Source organism: Monopterus albus, unplaced genomic scaffold, assembly GCF_001952655.1.
Source record: "Monopterus albus unplaced genomic scaffold, M_albus_1.0 scaffold385.1, whole genome shotgun sequence".
In the NCBI taxonomy this organism is placed as follows: domain Eukaryota; kingdom Metazoa; phylum Chordata; class Actinopteri; order Synbranchiformes; family Synbranchidae; genus Monopterus; species Monopterus albus.
Window position 1 is genome coordinate 97,458 of NW_018128265.1, and position 24,390 is coordinate 121,847.

The window sequence follows — 24,390 nt, forward strand, 5'->3', positions numbered from 1 at the left end:
TAAATTTAAAAAATGTACATACAGAGAGCTCAAACAGCAGAAGAGAGATGTGAGGGCTGTCCAGACAGAACAACACCCAGGTTCTTCGACATACACTATGGTTATTCCACCACTGACCATTTGGCTGAGCCGTAGTCCAGGTGAGTTTGTGTAGCACCATTAAAGGTTCACAGGCAATGAAAGAAACTCCCTGTGATGATAAATATACACCTTTAGTGATTATATGGTAATAATTGAAGTTAGGGGTACATCCAGTTTGCCTCATTAAGGCCAAATGTGTTAAATGCTTTTTCTTTATTTAAATCTCATGTACATGTTTCCTCAAAACATTTGGTTGATCCTTACCTTTAATGCCTAAACCCATGGAACACTGACAAGTCACTCAGTGTAAGGTCTTAACAGAATGCAAATGACCACATCATCCCTGTGTCTGTTGCATGCATGTCCATCTTGACACCTGAACACCACCACTCAGGTTCTTGCTAACAGTCCTGTAGCGCAGCTCTAGTGGTCAGAAACAAGGGACCTTTTAATGGCACTAGCCTGTCATTGCACATTTGAGCAGTCCTGGCCTACCTGTGTATTTGGATCCTGACTTTGGTCTCCCTCTCCTCCTCATAGTGAGCAGTCAGCAGCTGTGCTCCCACTCTCTGTCTGGTCGGTCCGAGCGCTCACAGATGGAGAAGACTTCATCAGGCCTCACTCCAACAGATCAACCTGCCAGCACACCCACGCAGCCGCAGCAGCTCAGTGGGGCCGAGCAGAAGAGTCGTATGGACCTGCAGATGTCTACAGCACTACATGGTACTTGCACAACACAATAGCAAATGTTGTTTAAGGTGGAATTAAACACTGACTGTCTATTTTTTAGAGGTAAGGGCTTTGCAGTTGTGCCACGCATTTCTTACAGTTTTGTTTGCTAACAGGAATCTAACCTTGCAAAAAACATTTGTTAATTATTTGTTACCAAAACCTGAAAATGACTGAATTGCACAAAGAACAGTGTGTGAAGGCCTGACGTTTTGCAGTGAATCGGTGTCCAAGGAATGTGGTTACTGAGGAGTCCATGCATTGTCGGTACAACCCTGTAGTCGAGCAAAGGAGGGAAGGCAGCTGAAACAAAGAGAAATGAGCTTTGATTGGCAAATAAAAGCTGTTTGATTTTTTTAAATCTGATGTGCAGAGCCACAAAATAAGACACTGACTAAGCTGGGGGCCATGTTGGTCTATAAATCAGATGCCTTTTCAAAAAGGCAGCGATGGTTATCTGACCAGATGTTTAGGCTGTGGTTGTGTAGCTAAAAATGTATTTACTAAACAGAAAACTATTCCTTCAGTGGTGAAGTTGGTTTAGCAGCAGATTTGGCCTAAAATGCTATTGCTTCAAAAAAAAATAAAGTCCCCAACATCAAATCAATGCCATTTGTCCTTGTGGGTTTCTCACACACTTCATATATACAACAGACAACATGGCCACAGCTGTCGTCGTCATCATCATCATCATCAGCCTGGATTCCTCCTGCCCAGCTCCTCACACTCCCACCTGTCAAAACACAGGAAACGTGCTGAGTGTCACTGTTGCTACCGAGTGTGCACACGTGCATACTTTTTGCTACATGAACACACATTTTCCCATACACACTTATTCAGCTGTCCCCCGGAGCAGTAAAGAGGCCCCTCCGTTGGGGCAAGTCTTGGCAGATGTGCGGGGTGTTCCGGCTTTCTCTCTGGTATTTTGGTTTTCGAAGCCTGTATTTAAAAGGGACGAGATACTTCAGGGTTTGGGGCAACTTCCACTGGCTCGCTGACGGATCGCTCTGGGAAGCACATGAGGCGGACACTTAATGGCTACTTATCTCTCAGCTGAAGCTCTTGATCATGTCAGAGAACTTTATTGGAGCATTCAGGCGCTATCGGCCCTTTGTAATGATCTGAATGGGTTGTTTGCTGTGAATGGAAGGATGCTTCTTAATGTTGTAAGACAGTGTAACAGGAATAAGCTGCTCCTATAATTAGCAGTCACCACACTCTCCAGCTTTTAAAGAAAAGGCTAAACAATGGCCACTAAAGAGGATTTCTCTGTAAAATGGACAGATATTATTATAAATTGCCTTTTTAATCCATTGACATTTACATCTTGCTCTGTTTCAAACAGCCACTGCCTTGTGATGTGTAAATGCCAGATAAATGTTGGCACTTCACCCACAGTGTAATCTTGTCTAAATGTTGCTGCTGTTCACTTTCCTCTCCTTCAGGGCAGCCGTGCAGCCAGAGCAGCCTGAAATCTATCATGAAGAAAAAGGATGGTCGAGTTGAATCAAGTAGCACCAAGAAGAACCTGCAGTTTGTCGGGGTGAACGGAGGGTGAGTCACAAAAGAAATTCAGCCTCTCTGGTTTGAACTTGTATTGTATCATCCTTACTATTTTAAGTGTTTTTCTTTTATTTTGCATGTTAGGATGCCTGATGGATGGTTTTAGTGCTGTGATTTTGTCATGTATTGGTGTTTCTAGCCCACCTGAGCTTAAAGGTGCTTTTGTTTGACATCTACAAAGCTGCCGTGTTGATGCTCCTTCCTCTTTAACCTGGCCTTGTTCTGGATGAGAGCATGTTGCATGCAAATCATGAAATCAGTGATGACGACACCTCTGTCTTCAAGTTTCTGTACTTTTGTTGCCCCCTTCTGGCCCAGGTACGAGACTACATCAAGTGACGACTCCAGCTCAGAGGAGAGCAGCTCCTCTGGGTCGGATGAAGAGGAGGACGATGAAGAGAAGCAGTATGGAGGAGAGAAGAGGTGCAAGAATGTGGAGGGAGAGAGCACCAGGGAGGAGTTTCAGCCCGAGGGAGCCGAGGATGTAGAGAAGAAGGACGATGAGGAGAGAATGAAGATGCAGCAGGACAGAGACAGGTGGGCTAAAGAAACTTACTGGAGTGAACATGTCAAGTTTACTACACTGTTTACTGAACTACCCTACTCTGTGAACATTGGCTTTGAATGCCATATGAGACAGATGCCCAGCCTTAAGCAATCCTGTCTTAATTTTACCAGCGGTCAGAAAGCATTTAGAGGAGCCATTTGGCAATTTTACGATTCATTTATTGTTATTTTGACAGTATTTCCAGTTGATGGTTCTTTCTTTTGCTTTGATTCCTAAGAATATTGCAAGACTGTCAGTGTATCAGGTTTGCAAGTACAAGATTAGCACGCACCTCGGGTGATATGCATCTAACTTTATTTGCTTGCCTGTTAAATACACACAAATCACAAGAAAGTCAAGCAGCTGCACAGACCAACAGGCCTCCGTTACCTGCATATGTTTTGACCCAGGGTGCATCAGTTGCATTTAAATTTTGACTGTGTTTGGGTTCAAATGGCTGCAATGCCCACATACTGTATATATAAAACATTGTTATCCAACCAGGCACAGATAACTGTCTGAATATTAATTAATGATTGCTACTTGCAGTGTTTGAACAAGTTAAAATAATTGCTGCACGATTTGATAAATCCAGTTGCAAATGTTCTTATATTACTCAGTCAAATTAACAGGTGATTTAATAAATTGAAGTATTGAGCAGTTATTATGTAAGGAGCAACAAAATGCAACAAATGAGATTTAAGTGATCTGAATATTAAAAGAATGACTTGTGACTGTCCTTGGCTGCCCTCTGAAGGTATGAGCTCAGTGAGAAGATGCTGGCTGCCTGCACCGTTCTCAGAACTCACCTCAGTGACCCAAAGGCTGTGAGCAATAAAGACCTGGTGAGGAGGTTTTGTGGTCTTGGTACTTCATAATACTGTAGCATACTGTTTGTTTGTTTTTTGACTGCATGTAGCTGGAGAAGGATGAATATTTTTCCAACTGGTTAATTGTGGTGGTGTAATGTTTTTTTTATTGCACATAACCTACAAGATTTCACATGTACTGTATTTAAGTACCTTTGTTACCTTATTGTACCCTGCAATGCTATTACTTGGACTTTATGGACATTAGGGTTAAGAAAATGGAAGGTGCTTTTATTTCTGTGACTGGTTTAAACTGGTGGATTAAATTTTCCCTCAAGATTCATTTCAGTGTCAACATGTGTTAGCATGGACTTGCACAACACTACACAGATACTGTCACTAGTCGCTAACCAGCCTCCTCCTCCTCAGAGACCCTGTCTTAACACAGTGCAGCATGAGTGGTTTCGTGTGTCCAGCCAGAAGGCGGCGGTGGCAGCCATGGTTGAGGATTACTTGGAGGCCTTTGGGGCCATCTCGCCGGCCGTGCTCCGCCATGTCGTCAACATGGCCGACGGCAACGGCAACACGGCGCTGCACTACAGTGTGTCGCACTCCAACTTCCAGGTGGTGAAGAAGCTGCTGGATGCAGGTGAGCGCAGCAGGACAAATCTGTAAATCCAAAGCAACAAGCTAACTTCTTTCATCTTCTTTTGGCCACAAAGCAGAGCTGGCTATTGTTTAATAATAAGCCCTGTGGCAGAGCATCTGTTTAACAGAATTTTATTTTTTGCTTGTGCTGTATTATGGAAAGCGTTTGCTCAAAAGACAATTTTGCCTTAACTATTGCACCATAATTAACTGGATTCCTGTTGTTTCCGGTTCCTGTGCCAATCGTATTCACTTCCTGTTTACTGTGTCTGTGTCGTGTTGTGCTTGCTACCAGGTTGTTTATGGATTTAGTTCACTAAGTTCTAGGTTTATCTGATCATTAGCTAATTTCTGGGTCACTGTACTACTTAAGCACCTGTGTTACATAATTTCTTGCTAATTTCCAAATTTAACTTGCTACTTTAGGTCAGCTAGCATCTGTTGGAGGTTTCTTCCATTAAAGGGAGTTTCTCCTCCCCGCTGTCGCCAAGAGCTGCTCCAGGGGGATTTGTTGGGTTTTCCCTCTATAATTATAATAATAATAATAGTAAGGTAATAACAGTACCTTACTTTGGAAAGTGTCCCAAGATGACTTGTGTTGTGATTTGGTGCTATACAAATAAAACTGAATTGGATTAATGCACATTATGGGTTGCACAGTCAGAAATCCAATGTTTGTCCACACATACAGTATATCACAGAAGTGAGTACACCCCCTCACATTTTGTAAATATTTAAGTATATCTTTTCATGTGACAACACTGAAGAAATGACACTTGGCTACAATGTAAAGTAGTGAGTCTACAGCTTGTATAACAGTGTAAATGTGCTGTCCCCTCAAAATAACGCAACACACAGCCATTAATGTCTAAACTGCTGGCAACAAAAGTGAGTACACCCCTAAGTGATAATGGCCAAATGGGGCCCAAGTAGCCGTTTTCCCTCCCTGGTGTCATGTGACTCGTTAGTGGTACAAGGTCTCAGGTGTGAAGGAGGAGCAGGTGTGTTAAATTTAGTGTTATCACTCTCACTCTCTCATACTTGACACTGGAAGCTCAACATGGCACCTCATGGCAATGAACTCTCTGAGGATCTGAAAAAACGAATTGTTGCTCTACATAAAGATGGCCTAGGCTATAAGAAGATTGCCAAGACCCTGAAACTGAGCTGCAGCACGGTGGCCAAGACCATACAGCGGTTTAACAGGACAGGTTCCACTCAGAACAGGCCTCGCTGTGGTCGACCAAGGAAGTTGTGTGCCCGTGCTCAGCGTCATATCCAGAGGATGGCTTTGGGAAATAGGCGTATGAGTGCTGCCAGCATTGCTGCAGAGGTTGAAGGGGTGGGGGGTCAGCCTGTCAGCGCTCAGACCATACGCCGCACGCTGCATCAAATTGGTCTGCAAGGCTGTCGTCCCAGAAGGAAGCCTCTTCTAAAGATGATGCACAAGAAAGCCCGCAAACGGTTTGCTGCAGACAAGCAGACTAAGGATATGGATTTCTGGAACCATGTCCTGTGGTCCGATGAGACAAAGATAAACTTATTTGGTTCAGATGGTGTCCAATGTGTGTGGCGGCAACCAGGTGAAGAGTACAAAGACAAGTGTGTCTTGCCTACAGTCAAGTATGGTGGTGGGAATGTCATAGTCTGGGGCTGCATGAGTGCTGCCGGCACTGGGGAGCTACAGTTCATTGAGGGAACTATGAATGCCAACATGTACTGTGACATACTGAAGCAGAGCATGATTCCTTCCCTTCGGAGACTGGGTCGCAGGGCAGTATTCCAACACGATAACGACCCCAAACACACCTCCAAAATGACCACTGCCTTGTTAAAGAAGCTAAGGGTAAACGTGATGGACTGGCTAAGCATGTCTCCAGACCTAAACCCTATTGAGCATCTGTGGGGCATCCTGAAACGGAAGGTGGAGGTGCGCAAGGTCTCTAACATCCACCAGCTCCGTGACGTCATCATGGAGGAGTGGAAGAGGATTCCAGTGGCAACCTGTGAAGCTCTGGTGAACTCTATGCCCAAGAGGGTTAAGGCAGTGCTGGAAAATAATGGTGGCCACACAAAATATTGACACTTTGGGCCCCATTTGGCCATTATCACTTAGGGGTGTACTCACTTTTGTTGCCAGCAGTTTAGACATTAATGGCTGTGTGTTGCGTTATTTTGAGGGGACAGCACATTTACACTGTTATACAAGCTGTAGACTCACTACTTTACATTGTAGCCAAGTGTCATTTCTTCAGTGTTGTCACATGAAAAGATATACTTAAATATTTACAAAATGTGAGGGGGTGTACTCACTTCTGTGATATACTGTATGCAGTCCCCCCCATGACACTTCCACACATCAACCTCTCTGAAAGCTCGACAGACTGTGATGAGGTCCCGGACTCTTGCTACTCTCAAAGCGTTTTGTCTCCTCAGCCTTTTGTGTCCTTGTTCTGTGTGACAGCATATCCACCCCCCCCACCCTTTACCATTGTAGCCTTTGTCATCACACAGTCTTAAGACAGTTCCTTAGCCCTCTCCTCCTCTCAGTGGCAGAGCAGACACCCTCACTCCTGTCCCAGCTCTGATGTCCCGACTCTTTGCCGAGACGAAGCTCCAGGTCTGTGAAGTGTAAAAGATTAGTTCTTTGAGGTTCAGACAAGGCGTTGTGGACCCAGGACTGTATCAATGAGAAGCGATTCCATCCACGGTCTGGCACAAATACATTACTGTGGTGGTGACTGGCAGCCAGCGACAAGTCAATCAAGACCTCCTGTGATGAAAGGGTCGGCTCTCAGGCCCCATGTCAACTGTGTGTGTGTGTGTGTGTGTGTGTTTTTCAGATGTGTGTAACGTGAACCAGCAGAACAAGGCGGGATACACACCCATCATGCTTGCCGCGCTGGCTGCTGTGGAGACCCCAAAGGACATGCATATTGTGGAAGAGCTCTTCAGCAAAGGCGACGTCAACGCTCGAGCCAGCCAGGTCAGTGAGGAGGTCAGAGGTCAGCTGCAGGGCACCAGCAGCTACTACACATGGTTTAAGCCTCAGTCAGCAGAGAGATAGAAGACAGGCCAAAGTCTTTGTTTAGAAACCAAAATGACTTTTTATAATATTATATACTTTGACAGTAACTAAAAGTAAGAGTCTGCGTCACGTCCAGTGTTAGCGACGGTTATTTAAAAGGCTTAAAATAAGGCCTTATTGTCTGCTGGTTCTTTTGATTCATTAAGAAAATCAGATGCACATAAAACCAGATTAGCAAGCTATTTGATTATGGCCTAATGGAACATTATAAATGAGCTTATTTCTTTGTATAGACAAGTCAAGTGATTAATCAAAAAGGTAACTGTCAGTAACTGAGAGTGAAAGTAATCCTTATTTGGATGAAAGCCTCTCCTGAAAACAGCTGATGCTGGTCATATGGTTTATTTCATGGACAACTGGCAGCATCATGTCCTGAAATGTGTTGAATGAGACAGGGAAGCAGAAATATTGATGGTGTTTTCTGAAGGTTTAAACACTAATTGTTTGGATGCCTAACCTGATCCTAGTCTTAAACAAGCTAGTTAAAGAACTAGGTATAAAAATGTAACTGCTGTGTTTACTACTTCTTCAGGCTGGTCAGACAGGGCTGATGCTGGCGGTCAGTCACGGCAGGATGGACATGGTTCAGGCCCTGCTGGCTCACGGGGCCGACGTCAACATCCAGGATGACGAGGGCTCCACAGCGCTGATGTGCGCCAGCGAACATGGCCATGTGGAGATCGTTAAACTGCTGCTGGCTCAGCCTGGCTGTGACGCCACACTCAGCGACAGCGTGAGTAACTTGTGACATGCAGGGACACCCTCAGAATCAGATCTGGAATTGGTGACATCAGGGCGAGGAAAGTTGCACACAGGATTTTTAACATTCTTGTTGTTTTATCGTATTGTTTATGTGCTTTACCAAAAAATAAGCTGTACAATAATCAACATGAAAAGTCAAGTCTGTGGCTGCACATGCAAAATCAAAGCATGTCTCCACAGACACATGCCCACAAACGGCTGAGAAATCATTTCTGCAAACAGCATAAAACTTTACAATTGTAAGTTAGGTTTATGTGTATTCCCTGTCTGAGTGGTGATGTACACTTCCACTGTGGTTTGACTGACATGAACACAGTATCAGTACAGAGACAGCAGGCCTTTAATAAATGTGCTAGTGTTTGTTCAAAGGGTTTAAACCCTCCTGAATGAAAAGTAGAGACAGACTGAAAATAAAATGAGACACAATGCAGTGCTGATGGGTTTTAATATGCATCGTAAATTGGACAATGCCTATATGGGCAAACAGAAACTCCAACAAAATTTGACAGCGGAGCTGCTCATTGGAAAGGATTTCTGATTTCTCTCAACACATTCCCTCGTTGTCTTTCTTTCCCATCTTTTCCTGCATCTCTCCTCACGTTTCAAAGAAACAGACACAAGGGACGTGAGGATGCACTTAAGGGAATTGAGATGCAGCCGCTTTTCCTTCTGTGACATGTCAAAATGTCTCAAACAAAAACACCTACAAGATTTGCAGTGGATCTTCTATAATTGTTCTTTTTGTCTCTTTATCCTTGTTGACTTGCTGTGTTCTCTCCTGTCAGGATGAGAGTAATGCCTTGTCCATAGCTCTGGAAGCAGGACACAAGGACATTGCAGTGTTGCTCTATGCGCATATGAACTTCTCCAAAGCCCAGCCACCGGTATGTATGGAGCTAAAACGTGCTCTGTCATATTCCTTCTCTGTGCTTAGGCTGATGTTTATAGAGAAAGATAGTTGTGTTATTCATCTGATACTTTTATTAAGAAAAACATTTATTTTTAAAGCTGCTGGAGTGAATATCAGTCCATGTTAACAGAATGGAAGGATCAGAAGTAATGTGTTTGAAACCTGTATTTAACCCAAAGATGAGATACATGTTTGTTTTAGTAACTAACCTGCGAGGTGGTCGGATCAAGCTCTTTTTTTAAACATCTTTAAAGTTGTGTTACTTAGGTTGTTAGGCCAAATGATGGACAGTGGTATCAAAGTATTCAGACTCCTTCACATTTTGTGTTCCTGGTGTTACAGATTCAGGAGTCTGAATACTTTTGTAAATGAGAAAATTCTTATTTTGGCTTTTAATAAAACTCAAAAAAAAAAGTTATGATGCTAATCAATTTCAGTGTGATTTTTTTTTTGTTTGTTTTCTGATGATTTAGTTAATAAAAAGGAAGAAAAATGTAAAGTCAGTTTTGTATCAGTCGCAAATTTGCCTCAAAGGTTTTTGCCATCTCAACCCCGTGAAGAAAAAACTCCTTTAGCCTTCACTCTTTCGCCCTAAATTCATGTATATTTACACACTGACTGTTTACATTGTGTGTTTGTGTACGACTGTCTTCTAGGGAACACCTCGACTTGGCAGGAAGACGTCGCCCAGTCCCACTCGGAGGGGCATGTTTGATTAGAGGCCCCGCCTCTGTCCACGGACACTACGCTGCTATTGGATCACACTGAATGGTGCCTTAGCCTCAGCTGGAAGGGGGGGGCTTGATCCCAAGCACCAACTAACTAATCAGCCAACCAACCAATGAGATTTCTGGAAAAAGTTTTGGATTTATGTGCACGTTTGCCTCTGTGACGAGCCCAAAGTGCCCTTGAGTTTCAGGCTGAATGTAACCAGCGGCTGAAATGTCTCAAATAATCAGCAAACTACTGAGTTCAGATGAACACAGACACAAATTCAACTACAAAATGCCATTTTGTTCCTATAGTTGTTTAAGGATTTCCTTTTTGTTTTAAAATTTGACCTTTTTTTTTTTATTTCTACAGCTCAATGTTGATCATTAAGGAGCACCAAAACATCTTAAATTTAGATTTTTACCTTTTTTTTTTTTTTTGAGAACACCAGATTAGACGGGTGGAGAACTGCTCGCCGCGACACCCCGGTGTCACATATGTGCACCCAGCTCTACAGTATGTGGATGAATGTGTTGGTGAATAGATGACATCTAGACTGGAGAAATTCTGCTTTTATACAAATCCTGCTTATCTATTTAAAAAGAAGAATCACAGTATTTTGAATATTTCCTATTACTACCTAATCCATGAAGCTATATATATTTATCAAAGTATAGTTTTTAATGCAGATATGTGTATTTCATTGTACATAGTGGTCGTTAGTTTAGTTTATTCTCCTGTTTGCCTCCATGTCCAGCTTCTTTCGCTCCGTGTCTCATATGCAAGATAAGCAGTCTTTCCTCCTGTAGTATTCATCAAGGTACTGACTTTCATCTTGAAATGAGAATTGAAGTGCCTGACACTTTGCCATGTAACAATAAACCTGATTAAAGATTATAGATCAGTCTGTTCTCTATCGGTGACCCACAGACCTTAAATGTTACCATTTAATGGGAATTGAACTGCACTGAGGACAGTGGTGGAAAGGAAGTATGTTTACTTTTGCACACACACTTAATTTTGAAGTACTTGCACTTGAGTATTATTTTAAGCTACTTTGAACTTCCACTCCAATAAACTTCAGAGGGAAATATTTTACTGCCCCATATTTGTCTGCAAGGTTACTGGGTAGATTAGCACCAATATTCAATGTATTACAACAAATCCTGGTTATTTATGAATGTTGACTTGACAGTGACCCCCCCCCCCCCCCCCATTACAGAAAGTAAGTAACATTCAGTAGCTCCACCTTTACCAGCTGCATTAAACATTTAGTGAATGCATTCTCTATTGAGTGCTTTTAATTTTGGTCCTGCAAGCACATTTTGATATTTCATCATATTTTTATACTTTTTAAGTAACATTTGAGTGTAAGATTTTTATTTGTAACAGTATTTCTATGTGATGGCATAGTTACTTTTAATGTAAATTATACAAGTGTTGCCTCAACCACCGAATAATGACCATGTTTCCAGTTGTATGACCAATGACCTACAAGTGTAAAAAATGTCTAAGACAAAACTGAACAGACGGAAATAACATCCTTAACTTCACCTTTGTAAATTCAGATGTCAAGGACGGAGTCGATAAAACTTTCCATCCAGAGTAAAAATGTCAGGGCTGCAGTGGTTACTTGCTCGAAAGAAAATTAATTTGCAACTATTTTGATAGTAGGTGAATCTTTTCAGTCATTTTAATGTAAAAGTGCTGTGTTCTAAAATGTGCCAGTTTTCTGTTTTCTCATACAACATTGCCTGTTTTCGGGGTTGTGAACTGCTGGTGTGACTAAGCATTTTAGGTACCGCACTGGTGAAGTTTAGTTTTTAATAAATACCTAACCAAGTTCATTAGGATGGGGACCGTGTGTGGTTCACACATTTTATCAGTAAATCAACATAGTATTAGAGCTTGTTGCTGCATGATTCTAAAGAAGTGGGATCAAGAAAAACCTCTGGCTGTAAGATGACTCATTTCTTGATTTTAAAAATGCAAACCTTCAGCGTAATTAAGTTTCTTTGTAATTTCAAGCTTGCACTGAGATGACCGGAATCGTCTTCGCTCATCATTATCACAGCACAGGAGCAAGTAGTGAAGGAGCAGACCGTTTTCTGTTGCTCACTGACCCAAAAACCAAGGAAAATTAAAAATTTCATTTTTACTTTGGAAACTTTCAAAATAAGAAGTGTCAAATACATCAACACTTTTCAAGTCTTTTATAGCACAAGATGTGTGTGGAACACTTGGCAAAAAACAGTGGGTAAATAGAGCGGTTTCAACATTAAAAACCTTTTACACTTTTTAAAAAAAGTAGTTTTGTTAAAGGTCATTTCCGTTTGGTGACTAAGTGTTTGGAGGTCAAGAAGCCGACGGCTGAATCAGGCACGATAATGGAGCTGCTCGCTGTCTTCTGACCAGGTTTCCTGAGAGAAACAACCGCAGGAATACACGTACTGTAAGATTATAAAAAGTCTGACATTTTCAAAACAACAAAGTGAATTCTACATCTGCAATGAAAACTGCTGCCTATTTTTGCAAAATGAGTTGAAATAGCTGTTAATTTTGTCCGTTTTTTTTTAAAGCTACATTAACTAATTTTCAACCATTAAGGGTGAAGTGAGAGTCTGAACAAACTCAAGCGGTACCCTCTCCTCTTCTCCCTCCAATCACTTTGCCTCTCCTGCCCTGCCTGTGAAACTAGGTCATATGTGGTCACCACAGCTGTAGCACAACGGTAATAACCAGCTCCAGAACTAATGTATACAGAATATAGAGCCCCAGTTCTTGGTGGCATTGCAGCAACACGGTGTCAAACAGTGTTAACCCTAGTTTTGCCTTATTCCTTGTCACAGTCTTTCTGTGCTACAGGATGCGGCCTCTTGGGTCTAACAGGTCCACTCCCATCCTGGGTTGTACCTGCACAGGTAGCCTCACATCTTAGAACTTGGAATAAGTGCAGTGTGGATTTCAACAACATTGGCCATTGAGGGCAAGAAATAAACTGGAAATAGCAGAGTGGGGTGAGGGTGTTGGTGCGGCAGGGAGACAACACTTCCAAGTTTTTACTCGATTTATCCATATTTGTGCTAAATCTTAGTTAATGCAGCTTTATATAGAAAAATGTAGGGCTCATTTTTAGGTGACACGTATGTCTTCAAAACATACAGCGTATACTATTCGTAAAAGGAACGTACAGCATCTACTGTGCATAAAAGGAATCCTAGATTTATCCTCTGGGCAATATTCTTTCCACCAGCTGAAACGATACCTCCACTGCAGAGCTGATAACTAACCTGTGCAGAGGCATGGTGGTGCTGCTGGCCCCAGGTCTCATCCGGGGGAGTGCGTGTTTGTGTTTCAGTGCGGGAGGGGGAACGAGGCCGAGATCACCTAACTTGTAGCGGGCCAGATGGAAGTGGAAACTTGAAGCTGGATCCAGAGTCGCAGCTCTGTAGGTGCACAAAAAACAGGATACTGGTGACAAAGGTGGAGTCCTCCAACTCATGCTCAGTTTGGTTTCACTCTGTCAAATTTGTTAAGAACACAACTGCACTGCTGAAATAATGCACCAGACTTTAGTTTTCTCTGTTGTGACTGGGTCATGCACTTAATCTTGGCATCCAACATTAAGTCACTCTATTATAATGTCATTTTCTATTTATTGAGAACTACCAAGGCATTTACAAATATTTTATTATTTGACTGGCTTATTAACACCAGGCTTCTTTTGTCCCTAAACATCAACTGAAGTCAAGGGTTTGCAAACCTGGAGTCCAGTTACTCGCCATTGCTTCTGTAGTTACTGCTTTCTGCCACTGGATGGCAGTATAGTCGCACAATGCAGCCATTCACAGCCCTTTTAAAAAGCTACAAAATTGTGGTTGGTAGAGAAAACATAATCCAGTCAGAGGGGGTGATTTTCTTACTGGATTGCTGCAAGGTCAGAGGTCTGCAGCTCATTCAGCTGCTCCTTCTCAGCAGTGAAGCTGGTGCATTGTCTATCCAAGACCACCAGCAGCTTCTGCATCAGCTCCTTCCACTGGACGACAGAGTCCACCTCTGACTCCTGCTTGGTGATCAGCTCCTGTGGGAAGCAAAGCCAACATCTGGGCTGAAAAAGCCAAAACGATCTCATTGTCTGAGATTATTCTGACAGCGCTTGGCCAAGTCACCACTTTCCTATTGCTACACCAGTGCATTATTAACCTCCTTGACTGGTCTAAATCTTGCGCTCTACCACAAAATGATGATTTGTAGATTATTCAAATATAATGATGTAGTGTCACAAGGTTCCTCTCAGTAACAAACGATCAGTTCAAAGATCAGTACGAGTTGTGTGATGTTCTCAAATAAGTTAAAATCAGTCCAGTGGGCTACGACAACTGCAAACCTTCCTATAAACATGTTTAAATGACCTGACGTTCCTGATTAAGTGTTCAGAGCAATAGATTTACCATCATGGCTTGTCTGAGAGTGGTAGCTGCTTCCTGCATGATGCTCTTCATCCTGCTGCTCCTACTCCTCTCCTCCTCTAGCTTTGCCTCCAGTCGACTCACCTCAGCTCTGCTGGCACTGCTCTGCTCAGACAGCGAGGCCTGGTCACACCTGCAAAACAAAACAAAACAAAAATAAGTAATGCCCTTAATTTCTTTTTTCATTTGACCAGAAATCTAAAACCAAAAAACATTTAATTTACTATTTTATATGACAAAACTGAGCATAGAATCCATATTTTTGAGAAGCTGGAACCAGGAAATATTTGGCATTTTGTGTGAAAAATGACAGACTTGAGTAGATCAGATCTTTCTTGCTGTTAACAAATGAGTCAGTCAATTAATCAAGTAATTGTTGCAGCTCAAATGTTAATGCGAAACAGCGAGTTGAGACAATAGAACTTTGTGCTGCAGACTCAGCTGATAATTCTGGTTCATATCTCTGAACAACCTCCTTCACATTGTTAGTGTTTTCATGGGACATTGTGCTGATAAAATACCTGCCTTTATTTCTCTGCATGTTCAAAGTTCATTCTTTTTACGCTAAAAGTTGCTGTTAATCGGACTGTCTGTCATCTGCTGAATGTTTTGAGCTGAGCTAGTGTTTCCTGCATGCACCAGTCTTTTTTTTTTTACTGTCGTCTCAAGTGTGTATAACTAACTGTTTAATTACCAGGTAAACTCTGTCATTCCATTATCTTATACCTGCACAATGTTCAGATGCAAATGAAATCTTTTCAGTGTTATGGTTGGTAGAGACAAGAGGAAACCTTGACCTGAGTGCTTCCATCTCAGCCAGGGTGGCTTTGTGTTTGGCCTGGAGCTGCTCAAGTTCCTGCTTGCAGTCTTTCTCCTCTGCCTGGAGCTGCTGACACTTCTCTGTCAGCTGCTCCGCCACCTAACGGTGAGAAGATGTTGATTTATTTTTTAAATAGATCATTTGACTTTCATATTAAAAACCAGGCTATGGAAAAACAAAATGAAAGCTGTCTTCCTGTGGCAGTGGGGATTATAAAAGACGATCAGAGCAAGGTAGGTTCAACACCTTTGACAGCTGCTGCCCTACTACTCGTAACTTTCAGATAACTGTCTCTTAGAAAATAATACAGAGAATATTATATGAAACAGGATCCTGGGACAGTGGATATAGAAAACCTTCCTCCTGCCATGGAAATGAGAAGCTAATTTTGCAGTTCTATTATTGAAAACTAAGGTGCATAATACCACAACTTTTCAAAACTTCCTTCTCCTCTGGAAAGCATGAATGTGCCAGGGCTACACTCTGTCAAAATACCCACAGCACAGAGCTTCTGATTGTCAGAGTATTATGCACACCAATAACCTAATTTTGATGCAAATAGATGTTACAAATCATGAATTGCAATTACAACTCATCCCAAATATTACAATTATATATACAGTATATACAATTCACACATACAGTTATCAATATACACAGTATACTGTATGTTTAATAACTGTAACACCCTTTGCACACCCCCTGGGCTCAGGTAACCAATAGATACACATCTATAGCTTAAAATTAATTAGCCTATAAGTCTTTCTCTTGCCTTCTTGTGGATGCAGCTCTGACGGGATATCTCCCTGACTGTTTGTTCCAGGATGTCCACCTCCATGCTGAGCTTAATCTTATCCTGCTGCAGGGGCGAGTTCTCCTCCATCAGGACTGAGTTCTCCTCCATCAGGGCCGAGTTCTCCTTCTTTAGGGCCTGTACCTGTTCTGACAGCTGGCTAATGGCAGCCTTCGCCTTTGTGTTGCTCTGAAGGACCAATCTGATCGTCTCTGAAACCTGCTGGTCCACCAAGTGCTTCACCTGTGCTGCCATGCGGCTGTCAATCTCCTCCTCCAGCCTTTCGTCAGGAAACAGGAGCAGGGAAGGAAACAGGGGTGAACCCAATAATGATCTTGGCACAAAAGTATGGGTGAATAATAAAAAACAGCATACTGAAGCTTGTAGAGGACTGATGAGCATTGCTTATTTTTATTGCTACAATCACAGATGGAAGCCCAGACTCAACCTCCTGTTTTCCTGCAGTGCTTTCATCTCCAGTTTGTGGATGGCAACTTTATGTTGCTGCTCCTCTCTGGCCATGTTGGACATCAGCTGTTCCTTCTGCTGCTGAAACTCCTCCACTGGGAGGAGGAGAAGAGAATCACTTTGGCTTTGCTTGGTTTTATTGGTGAGTTTATTTACTGTGGTTGTAAAATGCTGATGTTACAAGTATGGCCAGTGTCAGTTTTTCCACAAGGATTCAAAGGCCTATCTGTAAATATTTGTGTCTAATAAAATGCCATGATAGATTTTGGATTAGAGGTGTAAATAACGATGTTAGTTTGCAAAAGAACTGTTCACAACTGATGTGTGCTGTAGTTGCTACCTGAATTCATTTATTCATTTCCAAGACGGTGGAAAATGAATTTCATAGTGTGGGAAAACATTTTTCCTTTGATAGTGGTATTTTTATACACACACATACACACACACACTTTTTTTTCACTTAAATATGTTTGATGTGGAACAACGTTGAACCAAAAAAAGTTACCAAAAAGTTACTGAAAACAGGATAAAACCTCCTGGTTTAACCCACAGTCTCACCAAGTGCTGCCTTCTCCTCTGTAAGTTCTTTGAGCCGACCTTGAAGCTCTTTGAGCTGGCTGTGCTGCAGCTGCAGGGCATCTCTGTCCTTATCGGCAGCCTGCCGTTGACTCTCCAGGCACTCTGTCAGCTTATCCGCCTCATCCTCTTTCTCCAAAAGGGAGCGTTTCAGATACTCAACAGTGTCCTTCTCCTCCTCCTCCAGTGTGTGGTACTGAGTGTTTAAGACCTTCTTCTGCCTCTCCAGTTCATCATTCTTCAGCTTATATCTGCAGAAGAATGAGGGACATACTATATATATGGAAGACTGAGAGCTGTCTTCCTCTTCCAGAATTTGCAGGACATCTCTGACTCCCACACAGCTGGAAACAGTGATTGTTGTATATTGTATTATAGTGAATCTTTAGCATGCTGGTATGTACAGGTGCATCTCAATAAATTAGAATATCGTGGACAAAAATTATTTCAGTAATTCAACTCAAATAGTGAAACTCATGTATTATATAAATTCAGTACACACAGACTGAAGTAGTTTAAGCCGTTGGGTCTTTTTATTGTGATGATTTTGGCCCACATTTAACAAAAACCCACCAACAACAAAGAAGCTAACCTAACAGCAACAGCAAAAACGCTGCGCAAATTAGAGTTGGTCAGAAGTGATTTATTTAGCCATATTTGAAAAATAAGCCTCTAGCAGAGTTAGACGCTATCTAAAACGCATTTAGCTGTTTGAGCGAATAAACATATCATTTTGCAAATAAAGAAAAGATGTATGGGGTAAAAAAGGAGCGTCTGCGGTAGACTAGTAACGTAACGTTACCTCTCCAACTGCTCCTCCAAATACCGTATTTGAATCAGGTAGACATCCTTTTCTTTCTTGTCTGGACCGATTTTATTTGTAGGCCTCTCGTTTTTCGATGTTTTCCTGTCTTCATCTTGTTTGTCACCGCCTTTTTTAGCCTTCTTTTTGGGCATTGTGTCTCAGAAAGTTTGCTAAGTTTACGCGAGAGCCAGCGTAGAAACTAAACGTTGTTGCTAGACAACAATGGTGCCTTCATGGACTCCTCGAAAAGTTGTTCTCTACTTTTTCTACTATTTCAAGTTCTCTGGTTATTTAATCCCATTATTTATTATCACCACATGCCAGACCAGATTGAAAAATTTGGTAATTAACATTAAAGAACTGATAGCATCTTGTTATGCTTGCCACACACGGAGGAAATTTTGTTTCTAGTATTGCAGTACTTGAAAGCAGTACTTTTACTCATTGTAGTATTTTTATGGTGAGCTATTTGCTACTTTTAGGAACTTATCGATTGCACATTATAAGTAATAATTTACTACAAAATAGTTGTGTCTTTTTAGGTTTACTTTTTCATCACTGAAGTATGTGATAGTCTCACAGTTTATTTCTACTAAATTTTATAAAAGTGCAGCCATGACCTCTGGGTTCCTCATCATATTAGGTCATGTCCAGCTCAGTGGAGATTAAAAAAAAAAAATCTCGTGGCACTTTGTAGTTTTCCTTGTAACCGAGTATTTTCAACCTACACTTACTGTGCTACTTTTAGTTAAGTAAAGATTCGGTGCTTCCGCCACTGCAGCAGGTCACTTGAAACACTGGGCTTTATGTAAACTATAAACATGTTTTACCAGTAATTTAGTGTGAAAACCAAATCAGAGTGTAATAGAGAGACGCCACTGTCCTGACAGCTTTCTCCCCGTTTCCAGCTCGTTTGCTCCCAATGCAGTTTGGAAAAAAGCCCAGGATTTGGGAAAAAATGCAATAGTAAGGCGGGGATGGGCGGAGACGGACAGTGACCTTATAGCCTCCACCCTGGCACCAATAAGCTCTAACCAGCCTTGTCGTCCATGGACAGGTTTGGCAGTTGGCAGCATAGTTGTATGGTTTTACTTCCACTATGAACAAGGACAAGCAGCGCAAGCAGGTGCTGGACTGCACCCTACCTCTGTCCCCCTCAAAAAAAAGCCAGAAACTGCCCAGGATGCCCAAGTGCGCCCGCTGTAGGAACCACGGCTATGTTTCCCCTCTGAAGGGGCACAAGCGCTTCTGCAACTGGAGGGACTGCCAGTGCTCCAAATGTAAACTGATAGCCGAGAGACAGAGAGTCATGGCGGCTCAGGTAACCGTTACTTTAGCTCTTGGCGCGGCTAGATTTAGTTGAGCTGAAAGTGATGCCTTTAAAAAAACAACACGGACGAAATTAATCAGTGAAGCATGGACTTGTTTGTAAACATTTTGGCTTAATGTTTGTATACATTTTAACCTGTGGCCGAGTTTACTTTAGTTCAATTTTCTGGTGTTTACTAACCTGAAATGTAATTTTAGCTAACGCTTAGCTTATAAACAGCTAGCTTAACTTTATAAACGTCGTACTGGAAGAAGCACTTGGAGGCTTTACTTAAGCAATGCCACTGTAAAAACACTGTGTTATAAGTAAAAGTCCTGCGTTCTGAATGTTAAAGTAAACGCACAAAAGTATTAGCATCAAAATATACATTAAAGTACCAAAAGTAAAAGTACTCATTGTGCAGAATGGCACATATATAATTTCAAGTGTTGCTTTTGGGCAGGTCCATTGAGTGTATGTTTAGAAATTGGCTAAGTAACACTAGGACAGCAAATAACTGTTACTGTTATTATTATTAGTTAATTTGCTAATTGTTGTTTTATTGTTTTATCAGTTGTTTTGTCCATAAAAAGGTTTTGAAAAGCCTGTTAAGATTATAAACATCTAAATATAATGTCTTTAAATATCTTGTTTTGTATGATCCACAGGCCGAAATCCAGAAATATCCCATCTACTATGGTAAAAAGAACTATCAAATACTCAGAAGCTGTAACTGGCAAATATGTGGCAGTTTTACTTAAAACATGTCTTGATTGTTTGATTAGTTCTTTATCATCGACCAACTAATGATTGCGGCTCTAAAATATTCATTTCAGCTACAGTATCTGTCTCTTTGTAACATGCCATAGTTTCAAAATGTAAATAACATCAATTCATCTTTGTTTTGTAAGGAAGATGATGTCAAACATTAGTAAGAGTTGTAACACACTGAGGCAAAACAAAAGCTTTCCAAGGAATAGACCAGCACATCACAGGGCAGAGTCATCACCAAATAACAATAATAGATCTACAATAAGTAGTTGATTAATTAATTAGCCAGTTAACAGAAAAAAAATCACCTGTTTTTATAATCAACTAAGTACTTTTTCAGCCACAAGTGGCAAATAAAGCTATTAGCAGTCTCTTAGATTTTCTGCTTTTATCTGTTTTAGATTCCAAATTCACTATCTTTGGCTTGGACTATTAACTAGACAAAACAGGACATTTCAAGAATCACGTTGGGGTTCTTTTTTTCTATTTTCTGACATTTTATAGGCTAAACAATTAATCAGGTAATTAATTACCAGATTAATTAATAATGACAATGTTGGTTTGCTGTAGCTGAAATAATAAAATATCAGATTTTAAAAAGTTCAGTTAAGCAGACCTGCACTCAATAATATATTCACTTAAAAAAACACAGCAACTAACATATTCATAGGTCTACGATGTGTACAGTATATAGCTTTCTTGTGTTTTACCACCCTTGTACAATTGAAGTAATAATTTCTAATTGAGTCCAGTTATTATTTTGTAGCAAGTAGATGCTGAGTGTAGTCTGTAGAGTCAGTAGATAAGTGTATTATTTTGTGTAATGCCAAGCGGTCCCTTATCAGGTCTTTCCTTTCCTCCCCTCCAGGTCGCCTTGAGGAGACAGCAGGCCCAGGAGGAGGAGCTTGGGCTCTGTAGTCCAGTGGCTCTGTCGAGCCCTGAGGTGATGGTGAAAAATGAAGCTGGTGCAGACTGCCTCTTCTCTGTGGAGGGACGAAACCCGACGCCTACCGGCACCTCGACTTCTTCTCCTGCTGCTGCAGGTGAAGTCTCTCAAACAGTTTACTGTCCTGCCACGGCCTCTTGTGACCTTTTCACTTGTCACAGCGCTGATGTAGCCCACAGCTCATTATTCAGCTGTAAGTCAGTGTCCCAACAACTAGGGATGTCACAATACCAGAATTTTAGTAATTGGTATCAATACCATTGTAGTTCTCCAATACTTGATACCAATTTCGATACTATGGCAAAAATAAACCAATGAAATAAATGTATTTCAACATGAGTTTTTTATTCCATTCCAACAGCAAGGGTGTTATGGAGCCTTCACCTTCGGGTAATAAAAAGGCATTAATGTTTAAAACAGAATGATATTGTACAAATAAATGCTTTTGACTTGACATTTCTACTGCAGTACCCAGCTGCCTGAAATATGAAAAAAATGCTGATTTTGTGAAAGACAGTTAGGAGATCTCCATACTCAAGTAACTTATGTTGGTGTATAATAGTTAAGGTGCAGCGCTCTCGCTGCTGCGGTCCAGGTTCGAGTCAGGGTTGCGTCAGGAAGGGCATCCGGCATAAAACACATGCCAAATGTCAACATGCGAGTCGTCAGTGTGATGATTTGCTGTGGTGACCCCTAAATGGGAAAAGCCGAAAGTGACTTTCTTTCTTCTATTGGTACTAAATGAGCATTAAACAAAAATAAAATTATAAGCAGATCATTGAACAATAGTAAAGAATGCAAAACAAGTACAGTACATTATAAAACGTACAAATATACACACATATACATGCATACACATAAACTTTCATACACAGTAAGATAACATCAAGTTAAAAGGATACTTTTGTAATAACAGTAATTCACGGGCTGAGATTTAAAGAAAATATTTATATAAATGTTTAAATTGAGAAACTAACTAAACAGTTTTCTGAATGTAATGTAGTGAGTTGAGAATATTTTTACAAACCTATCCATTGATAGCTCTTATAGGCAGTTTGTTTTGCCACTCACGGTGGTGACACGGTGCCTGGACAACATCAGTACGTGATATAAATAAATACACAGTTAATTCTTAAGTTAGATTTTATTTTAAAGCTGAGTCATTTTCTTATAACTGATAGTTTCAAGTGCTGGTTTAGGTTTTGTTTTGATAAATATTCAACAGTAGACTTGCTCTGAATAATAATCAAACATCACTGAGCTTTGTAAGTCCACTGTTATTCAGTGTTATAAAGCAGTAAAATGTGAAAAAGGCCACAGGACTGGAATGTTTTTCTTTAATTTCTATGGGAAACAAGTGAAAATGAAAGTTGATTTGGTGGCAGCAGTATGAATGGCATCCTTGATTTCTTTGTTGGTGGTGCGGAGGCAGACATGGATATCGTGTTCCCATGGCCTGATAGCAAATTTTAGGAGGGAATATGACTGGTCAAGGTTCCTCTTGTCTTGTCTTGACTCTGCTTTATATGTGTGAAAGCATGAACTTTTGGTCCCTGGCTTGGCAACAGAGAGCAAAGACTGAGGTGGAAAAAGGAGTTGAGCACTGTGTGATTCACTGATGACAAGAGTTAGAACAGGGACAACAAATGTCATTATCTTTGACTTCAGTGGTGTACAGTGTCTTCATTGTGTAAGACTGAAAGATCAGGGTCTGCCTGAGAAGAATGTGGCCTTGTTGATAAGGAAAGTGCAACAGATAATGAGTTATGATGATTTGATGGTCTCATTCGTCGTGGTAGGGCAAGCCACATTGCTCTGTTGTGATGGTGTGTTGTGGTACGTCTGCTGATCAGACACTAAGTTCAGCTGTCACCTACAGATGGTGCTGTTGACAGTAGATTGATCTAGGGGTGGCATCATGAAAAAAATCTTGCCAAGTTTAATGAATATAGATGTGTACAACATAGACATTTTAGTCAAGTGCCTCCACAGCAGCTTCAGTGCACCTCACCTCTTCTAAAACAGATCCCATCACTGTGTCCAGCACACATTTTCATCCTCATTAAGCCATTCAGTAACCTGGAGCTGTGACCATTAGTGAGATAGAAAGTTAACCCACAACTATTTTGATGCAAAGTCACCAACATGTTATTGTACCACCTTTTAATGTGAGGAACTGATGCTTTTCTTTGACAGACATGATAGTAAACTGAATATCTTTGGATTAGTTGGTTGGACAAAATGACATTTGAAGACATCACCTCATTTTTCCTCATTTTGACATTCTGTAAATAAATCAGTCAGTCAGATTAATCAGCACCTCCCGCATCTTTTTATTGGCATTTAGTCAGGATTTTCCTTTACTTTGTCACCTGTCTGAATTTTTTTGCTGGTTTTCAGCCCCAGCAGAAACTCGAACTAGGAGAGAGTAAAAGTCTGGTTTAGGTTTGTTTTTTGATGCATGAATGTGAAACATGTTTATATGTACACTTTGGCTTATTTGCCTCAATTGCAACTACACAAAACTAGAGTGTAAACAAATGCTCAGCTCCATATTTTTAATGTGATGCTGAAATGCAGCCATAAGCATACTGTGGCCTCTGGACTGATCATGCTCATGTATTTTGGTCCAGGGAGTCGCTCGGCGTCATCCTTCAGCCCATCAGCCGGAGCAAGGCCTCACACTGAGGAAACGTCTGACCTACTGCTGGAAACCTCCTATTACAATGTCTACCAGCCTTCACGCTACCCCACCTACTACAGCAACCTCTACAACTATCAGCAGTACCAGGTGACTAACAACAACTGCACTGCTGTTCATCAGTAACACTGCAACTGTGTTTAACAAAACTCTTTAAGCTGTAATGATAGGTATTCTACTGCAACATACATGTGGACACACCCCGACTCAGTAGCACACGTTGGTATGAATGGGGAAGTTGTTAATGCTGAACCCCGCGTGTTGGTTACCTGTTATTGTGCCTAAAGGGAGGACCTTTGTGCCACTGTTTTAAACTGCTGGGCTAGCACAGCAGGACGTGAGCATGTCTGTGCTTTAAGCTAAATTACAATTCATAACCTTATTCACATTGTCCTGTTATCTCAGTTTTGGCCTTTAGTGTTCAGTTTGAGCACAGACAGGACAGAAATTAATTCATCTGCAGTGTTTGTGTTATCTGCCAACAGCAGGAAGGTAGCATTAACGTGAGGTATAAATGATTTAAGCAACTTTTTAGCCAAACAAAACAAGAATTTATGCAGGTAAATACAATGCATATCTCCCAAAATGGTGCCCCCGCCCCAGCATTCAACACTGTGTAATGTGCCTTCACATTTTTAATGCCACACCAGCAAAATAAAACTGTAAAAAAAAAAAATAAAAATTTAAAAATCACAGCCAAAAGCAAGATGTCTGATCTTTGCACTGAAACTCTGAAGAGAAGCAAATTTCTATTAAAAATTAAAATGGGAAGAAGCATCATTTGATATGACAGTAATATAAGGCTCCAGGTGCGTGCGTGCGTGCGTGCGTGAGTGCGTGCGTGTGTGTCTGTATATTAGTGTTGCACGATCTACGGGTACACG

General features: G+C 41.2%; 3 protein-coding genes across 6 annotated transcripts in view; 2 read left to right on the forward strand and 1 right to left on the reverse strand.

The window, feature by feature from the left end:
* Positions 1-10,949, forward strand: part of kank1a (KN motif and ankyrin repeat domains 1a) — a 46,789-nt gene extending 35,840 nt beyond the window's left edge. For both annotated transcript variants that reach the window (XM_020585916.1, XM_020585917.1), the window contains 9 exons: positions 622-804; positions 2,256-2,364; positions 2,692-2,910; positions 3,678-3,765; positions 4,159-4,378; positions 7,221-7,363; positions 7,998-8,198; positions 9,013-9,111; positions 9,794-10,949. In XM_020585916.1, the coding sequence (XP_020441572.1) occupies positions 622-804; positions 2,256-2,364; positions 2,692-2,910; positions 3,678-3,765; positions 4,159-4,378; positions 7,221-7,363; positions 7,998-8,198; positions 9,013-9,111; positions 9,794-9,856 (1,325 nt within the window). In that variant the 3' untranslated portion in view covers positions 9,857-10,949. The remainder of the gene's footprint in view (positions 1-621; positions 805-2,255; positions 2,365-2,691; positions 2,911-3,677; positions 3,766-4,158; positions 4,379-7,220; positions 7,364-7,997; positions 8,199-9,012; positions 9,112-9,793) is intronic.
* Positions 10,950-12,041: 1,092 nt separating this feature from the next.
* On the reverse strand, positions 12,042-18,023 carry cfap157 (cilia and flagella associated protein 157). 2 transcript variants are annotated; one of them, XM_020585919.1, is made up of 9 exons: positions 17,801-18,023; positions 16,957-17,225; positions 16,379-16,493; positions 15,910-16,210; positions 15,115-15,236; positions 14,300-14,450; positions 13,772-13,929; positions 13,139-13,294; positions 12,042-12,268 (listed from the first exon to the last, which is right to left on the reverse strand). In XM_020585919.1, the coding sequence occupies exons 1-9, from the start codon at positions 17,929-17,931 to the stop codon at positions 12,172-12,174; spliced, it is 1,500 nt and encodes a 499-aa protein (XP_020441575.1). In that variant the 5' UTR covers positions 17,932-18,023; the 3' UTR covers positions 12,042-12,171. The 2 variants fall into 2 exon arrangements, with proteins under 2 accessions (XP_020441575.1, XP_020441574.1); XM_020585918.1 differs by having other exon boundaries at positions 17,777-18,023.
* A 614-nt stretch (positions 18,024-18,637) lies between these two features.
* Positions 18,638-24,390, forward strand: part of dmrt1 (doublesex and mab-3 related transcription factor 1) — a 25,793-nt gene continuing 20,040 nt past the window's right edge. Inside the window, exons 1-3 of one of the 2 annotated variants that reach the window (XM_020585920.1) lie at positions 18,638-19,100; positions 20,728-20,902; positions 23,439-23,596. In XM_020585920.1, coding sequence (XP_020441576.1) covers positions 18,879-19,100; positions 20,728-20,902; positions 23,439-23,596 — 555 coding nt within the window. In that variant the 5' untranslated portion in view covers positions 18,638-18,878. The remainder of the gene's footprint in view (positions 19,101-20,727; positions 20,903-23,438; positions 23,597-24,390) is intronic. The other variant, XM_020585921.1, reaches the window with a different exon arrangement.

Excerpts from the sequence above, each read along its gene's own strand:
- cfap157 (XM_020585918.1), bottom strand. The coding sequence starts at position 17,931 with ATGCCCAAAAAGAAGGCTAAAAAAGGCGGTGACAAACAAGATGAAGAC. Across the intron at positions 16,211-16,378 it reads GCACTGCAGGAAAACAGGAG|GCTGGAGGAGGAGATTGACA; the intron begins GTTGAGTCTGGG and ends TCCTGACGAAAG. Across the intron at positions 12,269-13,138 it reads ACCACCATGCCTCTGCACAG|GAAACCTGGTCAGAAGACAG; the intron begins GTTAGTTATCAG and ends TGTTTCTCTCAG.